This window comes from Mus caroli, unplaced genomic scaffold, assembly GCF_978045245.1.
Source record: "Mus caroli unplaced genomic scaffold, Mus_caroli_1 scaffold_7, whole genome shotgun sequence".
NCBI lineage: Eukaryota > Metazoa > Chordata > Mammalia > Rodentia > Muridae > Mus > Mus caroli.
Genome location: NW_028227262.1, coordinates 25,624,239 through 25,633,622, shown reverse-complemented (window position 1 = coordinate 25,633,622; position 9,384 = coordinate 25,624,239). Strand labels below are relative to the sequence as shown.

Below are 9,384 nucleotides of genomic sequence, written 5' to 3'. Positions count from 1 at the left end.
CCAGGAAGTGTGGACTAGATCACAGTCTGTTAGAAACTGAGGTTTGACTGGCCTTTCCATATGGAGATGTCCTCGCTGAAAGCCATGCCGTTCTCCCATGCGGCAGGTAAGTTTGAAGACTCAAAGATGCATCTTCCTCACTGTTGGAGAACACAGAAGTGATCTATGTACCGATGGTGTGAGGAGATAAGCTAGACCCAAGGATGTAGAAAGAAGAGGATGACGAAGTGACCATCAAAGTCTCTTTCTACAGACATGTGCTTTCTACCTGTTCCTTCATATCAATTCTCATGAGCAAGACCGATGTGCAAGACAGATGTGAAAAGGAGAATCCCTTTCTTCTTGTTGCGTTTGTTAGAGAATTGATCTGTACAGTCTAAAAAGAGGACTTTCAGGTTATGGCGAGACCATCAGGCAATGCCATGGGCTTTTAGCAATGGGAACAAGTCATTTTACTTATGTCCTAGTAACACATAGATGTGCAGCCCTTCTGATGCCTGATGGACATTTTCTCGTGCTGGATTTTGGTTGTTGTTACATTCACTCTTGTTCTTCTTCATGCATGTAAGCCATGTCCCTTGTATTCCCTTGCACTTAGTCCAAAGGACTTATTTCTGGCATCTCACAAATCCAAGGCATACTGTAGAAACAGGGTATATCATTCCAGTTCTTCCTGGAGTTTGAAGAGTCCCTTATGGTGGCGCAGTCCTCCACTAAAACTATATTGTTGGGCTCCCCAGCATCCCAGAAGCTGTGAAGGAAAAACACAGGAGATCTTAAATATCAGAAACAGCAGGCTTAACATAGCAAACAACTTACATGTTTGTTATTTAACTATCATTTTGGGAGATGGAAATTATAATCTCCATTTTATCATTGAGAAAATCCATTTGCCTATGTCATCAGATGGTGGGACATTACTGGATTTCTATGCTGTTATGCAGATCTGTAGATTTGAACTCATAAAGGGGCATCGTGGTGAGTACTGCTGGCCTGGCATATGTGCTGCCTCTGTCCTTCTACCTCACATCAATATTACTTTTACTGCTCTGCCAGCGTTTGTTTTCCTGAGGCATCCTTCCTGTACAGCAAGCCACATCTTAGGTTTTAGGGCAGTCAAGACCGTAAATTCATAGCTGCTGCTTGATTTCAATGAAGACAAATAGTGAAAACCAACTGCAAACTCTAAAACTTGGTGTAAGGGGGGGAGAGAGGGAAGGGTCTCGGTGGGAAAAGGGTCAGGGAGGGGAAGAGGGGAACGGATCAGATATTGGGTGGGGAAAACAGAACTGAAGTCTTGAGGGCAAGCAGAAAGAATGGAAATAAACAACCTTGGGAGGTAGGAGGACAGGGGAGGGGGTAGGCCCTCCAGAATGTACCAGAGAGGTGAGAATCTCTCAGGATTCAAAGGGAAGGACCTCAGACAAAATGTCCTATAATGGGGAGAAGGAACTTGTAGAGACCACCTCCAGCAGAAAGACAGAACATTAAATCAGGGATGGGGTTGCCATCTCACAGTCAAAAGCTCTGACCCAGAATTGTTCCTGTCTCAATGAACTGCAGGGACAAAAATGGAAAACAGGCCAAGGAAAAGGAGGTCCAGTATAAGGCCCAAATTGGGATCAGCTCATTGGGAGGCCCCAAGGCCTGACATTATTATTGAGGCTATGGTGTGCTCACAAAAAGGGACTTATCATGGATGCCTTCTGAAAGACCCAACGGGCAGCTGAAAGAGTCATATATATTCACTGAACCAATGGACAGAAGCTGCTGACCCCAGTGGTTGAATTAGGGAAAAGGTGGAAGAAGCTGAGGAGGAGGGTGACTCTGTAAGCAGACTAGCAGTCTCAACTAACCTGGACCTCCGAGATCTCTCAGATACTGGGCCACTAACCAGGCAGCATATACCATCTGATATGAGGTCTCTAACACATATATTGGGTCTGGGTTCAGTCAGAGAAGATGCACCTATTCCTCGAGAGACTGGAGGTCCCATGGAGTAGGAAGGACACATGGGGTGAGGGGTGGGGTAGGTGGGGACATCCTCATGGAGATGAGGTTGAGGGAGGAGGTATGGGATGTGGAACAGTTAGAAGGTGGACCAGGAGGGGAATAAAACCTGGACTATAAAAAAAAAGATTAAATAAAAATTTTCAAAAAGTAAAAAAAAAAAAAAAGTAAAAAAAAGAATATTATGTCTTTTCCAAGTTACTATTTTTCCATTTTTTTTCTATTTTAGGGCAAAATATTCCATTTTACCCTTTTAAAAATCTGCATTGTAAGTCAACGATTCTTCAGTTCCTTATCATTTTCAGCTAATATTTCTCTTTCATTCTTTTGGTAGTCTTAGGGAATGGGAAAGCTAGAAGCCTGTACCTCCCAGTTCCTTCTTCCTGCATCCAGTGTCACCAGTGATGGATCTGAACTTGCATCATTGTAACAAAAGCCAACCTGAGCATTTCCCTCAATATGTTCTCACTTTAAGGTTATCTAATGAGACAATTTTCCTGCAGAACAGTACTTACCTCAGGGATTCTGTGAAAGGTGTATCATCCACCCATCGCCACTGACCCTCCACCACCTGGTCTGTCAGTCCAATAAAAAACTCTTTCCTTTTAGGTTTTGTGCGAAAAAGGAATTCCTATGGAAGACGTAAATTAATAATAATATATATTATTACTAATAATAGATGAAATCAAGTCTTTTCATTCTGAGGAAATGTTAAAAGTAATTAGTTTTCAGAAGAGGTGAAACAGAATTGAGACTAGATCTGATAAGCATGCTTAAAACTTTAAGATTACTGAAGGCTCTCTATTAATTTTTTTCATTGTGAGAAGCTACAAGTAACAAAATTCTACAGATGAAGACCTAAGTTCTATGAGATTCTTAGTAATTCATTCAAAGCTACTCTATTGTTAATGACAACCACATATGATGTATCTATTTATCATGAGAAATTAATCAGCCTGAAGACAACCTGTATTAGATGTTTGCCCTCACTTGTACAAAGTATCCATCAACAAAATATTGTTCTAGAGGTAGATTCTTACTTTCCCCTCCATTCTAGTTAATATGGGAACTTCTCGTTTAAATTATCATTTTAAAGATTGTAGCAATGCTGAGAGAGAATGTAAGTCATGTGGAGAAACAGTGACAGGGGCGCATTTCAGCCCACACCATTGGCAACAATTGCAGCTCAAACATCACAGGTTCAGGTGAACATATCTGAAAAGATCATGGCATCAGCACTGAAGAGTTTGTTGGCCAATTACCTGCTCTTCCTGTGTGTTGATAACAACCAGGTGAGCCCCCATGTCTGAGCAATTCCTTAAACTTGATGACCAGGTCAAGGTTGTCGTAGAGAAAAAGTAACAACTAGATTGATAATGTTTCCAGTTCAAAGGACAGCAATTCTTGACTGAACCTAGGAGGAGAAAGGCTTCAGACATTGCCCAGAAACTTTGCTAATGATTCTGTGTGCTGCAGATGGTTATACCTGATGCTTCACTGTAGCAGGAAAGCTCCTTAATATTTTTATGTGGCTGTAAGTTCTGCCTGGAAATTTGAGAGCTGCGATATGTTACTGTAAGAGGAAAGGGAAGTGGTTAATGCTTTGTGTCCTTTTCAGTGCTGAAACCCTTGCCCTCATGTTTTATGCTCATAATAAAACAGCCAACAGTGGTCACAATGTTTCCCCCTATCCCCCCTCCATACTGGGATGCCCTTCTTCAAAGAAAGAGTAATTCATATTTGATGGCTTTCCTAATTTAAGAATAAGCTTTATTTTTGATACATGTTTGCAGTACCTTCTGAGTCATGTCTAATCATCTAAACCTTCCATCCATAAAGAAATTTGTTGTGTCCTCATCCTGACCAGGTATCTCAACTGCAGGTTAACATTTCATAGAGAAGGCTGACCCAATGATAGTGGTCTGAGAGGAAGAATTCAAGAGCACCAAGGGAATGGAAAATATACACTGCAAAAATGTATAGAGATGACTGAAATTCCGTTATAGTTGAGTTTCTGGCTTAGGAAACAGCCTAGGGCTTGAGGATGGATAGAGAGAAAATTGAGATAAAATGATGCTATACATCTGGTCAAAAAACCCACAGCAGGGGACATCATAGTCCCTAACTGAGCCTATGAATACCACTACTAAACTAAATCACTGGTTCTCAATCTGTGGGTCTCGACCCCTTTGTTGTTGGCTTACCACATATCTTGAATATCAGATATTTATTTACATTACTATTCATCACAGTATCCAAATTACTGTTACAAAGGAGCAACTAAGTAATTTTACACTTAGGGGTCACCACAACATGAGAAACTGTTTTAAAGAGTTGCAGCATTAGGGAGGTTGAGAACCACTTAGCTGAATTAATGTGGAGTGTGGGACCATGCCATAAGAGAAACGGTATGAAACTGGTGAGGTAGAGCATATTTAAACCCTGGAAATCTCAGAACTTGAGAGTGTCAGGAGTAGAACTAGCTCCTTCCCTGTTTCCATGCCTGCTTCAGGGCCTGTAACCAGGCGACCCTCAACCACATGGTCAGTCATGGACCTAGAACACATCTCCATAAAAATGAGGCATCCCAGAAGCCATAGCTTTCAGCCAATGACCTTTTCCTTCCCTGGATATTTTCATGCTCTTCTCCAAAACTATATAACCCTTGGCTCACCCTGAATAAAGTCTATGCATTCAAATCCACCTCCCACAAAATACTGACAAGCTAAGATTGTCTCAGAGAGCTGCTTCATTAAAGATGTCAGACCCATAACACTAAGATTCTTAGCAAAGGCTTTCTCCACGCACACATAGCCGACTTGATCCCAACCAGATGGGGATCCTGCCTGTTCCAGACTCTGCTTCAATCTTTCAGCCCAGTCTGCAGCAGCGACTGATAGGGCCAAGGGAAGAGGCAGACTGTGGACCCCACGCTTTCAGGATTTTGCCCGGCCCTCTCCAAGCCAGTGTACCAGCAGCATCAGGACACCTTGAGGGGAAAGGTGGAACCAGGAAGCGCAAATTAATATAGTGTCAAGTTGCCATTTATATATTTGTGTTTATGTCCATAGATGAATAAACACAGCGCAGCCTCCATCGCAGAGCCTGTCATGGTGGTGACTGGCAGAGGATGAAGAAGTGCAGGACTACACAAGGTGCTGAGAATAAATAATGGATAGTGTTCATCTCTAAACCAGATATTAATCACCCATTTTATGGTGTTGGGTACACTGCAGAAGAGGGAAAGAATGTAAGAGCCTGAATAAAAGGAGAATAGTTGGGAAAACGGCATCTTCTGGACAGGACTCAGCTATTACAATCACAAATCAACAAGGCTGTGCTGGGTTTGCCTAAGAATGGTTGGAGAAGGGTACGACGTCCTGTTAGAGTGTTTCCTATTGATAGATTCAGGGAGTGGGGAAATTGCTCCCTTCAATTGTGTACTCTGAATGACCCTATCATTCTCCAATGGATGCCCTCCTCCAATGGATGCTCTCCCCCAATGGATGCCCTCCCCCAATGGATGCCCTCCTCCATGGATGTTCTCCTCCAATGGATGCCCTCCTCCAATGGATGCCCTCCCTCTGTGATCATACAGATGGCCTACGTTAAACCCAACTAAACTAAACCAAACTAAACTAAACTAAACTAAACTAAACTAAACTAAACTAAACTAAACTAAACTAAACTAAACTAAACTAACTAAATTAACTAAAAGTCATGAAACTGAGAAAGGGAGCAGGTGGGATTAGAAGTGAAGGGAGGTACATAAGAGAGGGTGTGAGAGAAAGAGTAATCGGAAAACCTTATATACACGTATGAAACTGTTAAACAACAAAATCGGTCAAGAATAATTAAATATAGCATACACAAAACTTTATAAAAACAAAACCAAAACTCCTCTTTATAGAAAAAGTGATGCACCAAGCAAGAATCTACTGCTAGTATTTGCCATGGAGACACAGAGTGAATTTGATCAGCAGAACCCACCGACACATCTAGTGATGAAACAGCCACTGAGAAACAGGATGGAGGCCCCGGCTATCATCCATGAGAGCACTTGGGAGTTTTTGAAGCATCCTTTCTCTGTAGGAAGAAGAATAAAACACAGTGGATCTTCCCAAAGCAATATACAAAAGAGATTTGAGTTGACTTTATCTTTACTCCTTCCTGTTTTCATTGCCTATATCTACCAGTCCCCAGGCTTGCCCATGCATCCGTGCCCTTTGGAGACTGCTGGTCCTCACCCCCAGAGCTAACAATCCAGGCAAGCTGTGTGGAAGCCTCTGCTTCCAGCCACTGCTAGCCTGGAAACCACACTTTAAGAAGCTCTGAGCTTTTCATTTCTACTTCCCTCATTTAAAATGCTTCTGCACTTTAAGGACTGCCCTCTGTGCTTCCTCCCTTTCTTCTCTTCTCATCTTACCTCACTTTCTCCCTTTGCCATTCTAGTCTTTCTCCTGCTGGGCTCTTCTCAGCATTTCATTTTTAAGCTTTTTGTAAATTAGACAAAACATTTGACAGCCATGCAGTGAGTACTTTTTTATGCCCGAGATACATTTTACAGACAATTCGAGTAAATTCCACAGAAGTGAAGGACTTGCTCAAAGACATTCAGAGTATCACAGAAGGTAGAAACAGTCAACAGGCAGGCTCCCCCCACTTCCCCCAGCCCTTTCTCCCAGACTCCTTAGCAAGAGCTCTGACCTTTCCTCTCTTCTGTTTTGTTTCCACCTCACTAAGTGCTTTTCTATCACTCTAGTCCTTGGCAAACTTCTAAGAGAGCCAAGGAGGATACCCAGGTTGTACCTGTGTGGTGGGATGCAGGCAATTTGGTTGAATTCATTCTTCCTTTTTCCTGCCTTTCTTCCTTTGCCTTCTCTTCTCAGTTTAGAAAGAGCCCCTGGAAAGTGAGTCTTGAATGGTGAATCCCTAGCCCTCTTTTAAAAAGTTCAAGACTAACAGACCCGGATAGCACGGTATGTCAACTTGCTTTATAGATGTGCAATTAAGTCAGAATTTCCTCTCTTGCACAAGGACAAGGAGTTTAGTGGACACCATGCCAATTCTCACTCCAGACCACAAAAGAGGAAATGATGAAGTATATGCTAAACAGCAAGAGAACTGGCAGAGAGGCCTGAAAAAGATATCTGTGTTATTTTAGTTGGTAAAAGCCTTACTTTTCTCAAAGTCTAACTTGGTCCCAATTTTCCTTTGGCACTATGTGCCTCAGTACCACATTCTGAATTCTGGTTGTTTTTTGTTTGTTTGTTGTTTCTATCAAGTATACATTTGTTCACAGACAGAGGCTGAGAGCCTCTAAATTATCTCCACCCACACCGCACAGCTGGGAACATAATGTGCATATTTACAAGTTAGTAATGAAAGTTTTCTTTAGGTCCTTTCTGTTCCTCTTCCTTTACCAGCTCTTAGGTGCTCACTGTGTGGACTCTGACCCCTTTACCAAGATGCTATCCACTGGACTGTTTCATAGATCAGCCTCACATGCCTTTGTGAGTCAGTTCAGTTTCTTAAACTGACACACAATGTCTAAGGACTCATTAGGTACTTTAATTCTATTTTTTATTTATTTGGAAATTTTAGAGGAGGAACAGATTTGAGTGTCAGCAGAAGCAATTTCAGTTAGACAGAACTCAGTGTTTGTCTGGAATGTGAGCTTGATATAGGATGTCTTTCCTAAACTTCCCACAAGTTTTCTAAAGACTCTTCAGTGTCTGTAAAAGTCACATTAGTATCAGCTGTCTTGAGGTTATGAGTGTCAGGAGATAGAAGTGCTACACATATGACTTGGTAATCCCCATGCTTGATGAGCCAGATTGCCTATGTGCTACACAATATTTTTTGCCTCAAGGAAACTTTCTATTATTTCCACAGATTGGAAATTTCCCTCAGAACTTTTTATTTTATAGACACATGGATTTTTTTCAAGTATCTTGAAGCATATTTTAAAATTGATATGGCTTGGTTGAGTTGTCACTGAAATTCCATATGTAAGGCTCTGCTCCCCAGAGAAGAGGCTTTGTGGATGTATAGAGATGAGCTCTTGCGAAATGGCCATAGCTTCAGTGGCTTTGAAAGAGTCTGAACTATTTCAGTCTTCTATGGTTTCTTGACTTCTATCATGGTGTGCCATCATTTCCAAGATCCAAACCACAGGGTTACCAAATCCTTGACCTGATACTCCAGACAAACATGCCAAAAGAAAACTTTATTTCTGTATCATTGGTCTTTTGTGTTTCAAGATTCTTTTTTTAGGCTAGACTAACTTTTGAAACCCATAAGCAAGGTAGGTTTTGTTATTCTCTAGGTCTTTTTCCTACGTTTTTTCCTTCAAAGTCTAAAAGTTTTCACTGTAGAGTTTTATGTTTGTTTCCTTGGTTGAGTTTATTTCTATGTTTTTAAAATTAGTTATTTTCTTTATTTACCTTTCAAATGCTGTCCCCTTTCCTGGTTTCCCCTCTGAAAACCCCATCCCTTCACTACTATCCCTGCTCACTAACCTACCCACTCCTGCTTCCTGATCCTGGAATTCCTCTACACTGAGGAATTCATTGAGCCATCATAGGACCAAGGGCCTCTCCTCTCATTGATGAACAACAAGGCGATCCTCTGCTACATATGTGGCTGGAGCCATGGGTCCCTCCATGTGCATTCTTTGGTTGGTGGTTTAGTCCCTGGGAGCTCTGGGGAGATTGGTCAGTTAATATTGTTGTTCCTCCTATGGGGCTGCAAACCTTTTCTGCTCCTTGGGTCATTTCTAATAAAAAATTAAATAAAAAATACAGAAGAAGATTATTTTACTGCTTTGGACAGTTATTTTATAGGGTGTAGTTTCCTTCCTGTTTTGGAGGTTTCCATTTATTATGCTTTGAAGGGCTGGATTTGTGGAAATATATTGTGTAAATTTGGTTATGTCATGGAATATCTTAGTTTCTCCATCTAGGGTAATTCAGAATTTTGCTGGGTATCTTAGCCTGGGCTGGCATTTGTGTTCTCTTAGTGTCTGTATGAGATCTACCCAGGATCTTCTTGCTTTTATAGTCCCTTGTGAGAAATCTGGTGTAATTTTGATAGATGTACATTTATATGTTACTTGACATTATTCCCTTACTGCTTTTAATATTCTTTCTTTGCTTTTAGCATTTGGTGTTTTGATTATTAAGTGACAGGAGGAATTTCTTTTCTGCTGTAGTCTATTTGGTGCTCTCTAGGTTTCTTGTATGTTCACGGGCATCTCTTTCCTTAGGTTAGGGAAGTTTTCCTCTATAATTTTGTTGAAGGTATTTACTAGACCTTTAAGTTGGTAATTTTTGCTTTCTTCTATAACTATTATCTTTATGTTTGATCTTATCA

At 41.2% G+C, this 9,384-nt stretch overlaps 1 protein-coding gene across 1 annotated transcript; it reads right to left on the bottom strand.

Moving 5' to 3' along the window:
* Nucleotides 1-6,955, bottom strand: Clec4e (C-type lectin domain family 4 member E). The gene is made up of 6 exons (XM_085839595.1): nt 6,820-6,955; nt 6,001-6,096; nt 3,497-3,583; nt 3,273-3,424; nt 2,526-2,641; nt 1-751 (listed from the first exon to the last, which is right to left on the bottom strand). Exons 1-6 carry the CDS (start codon nt 6,854-6,856, stop codon nt 595-597), a joined length of 645 nt encoding a protein of 214 aa, XP_085695721.1. The 5' UTR covers nt 6,857-6,955; the 3' UTR covers nt 1-594.
* Between the last annotated feature and the right edge of the window lie 2,429 nt (nt 6,956-9,384).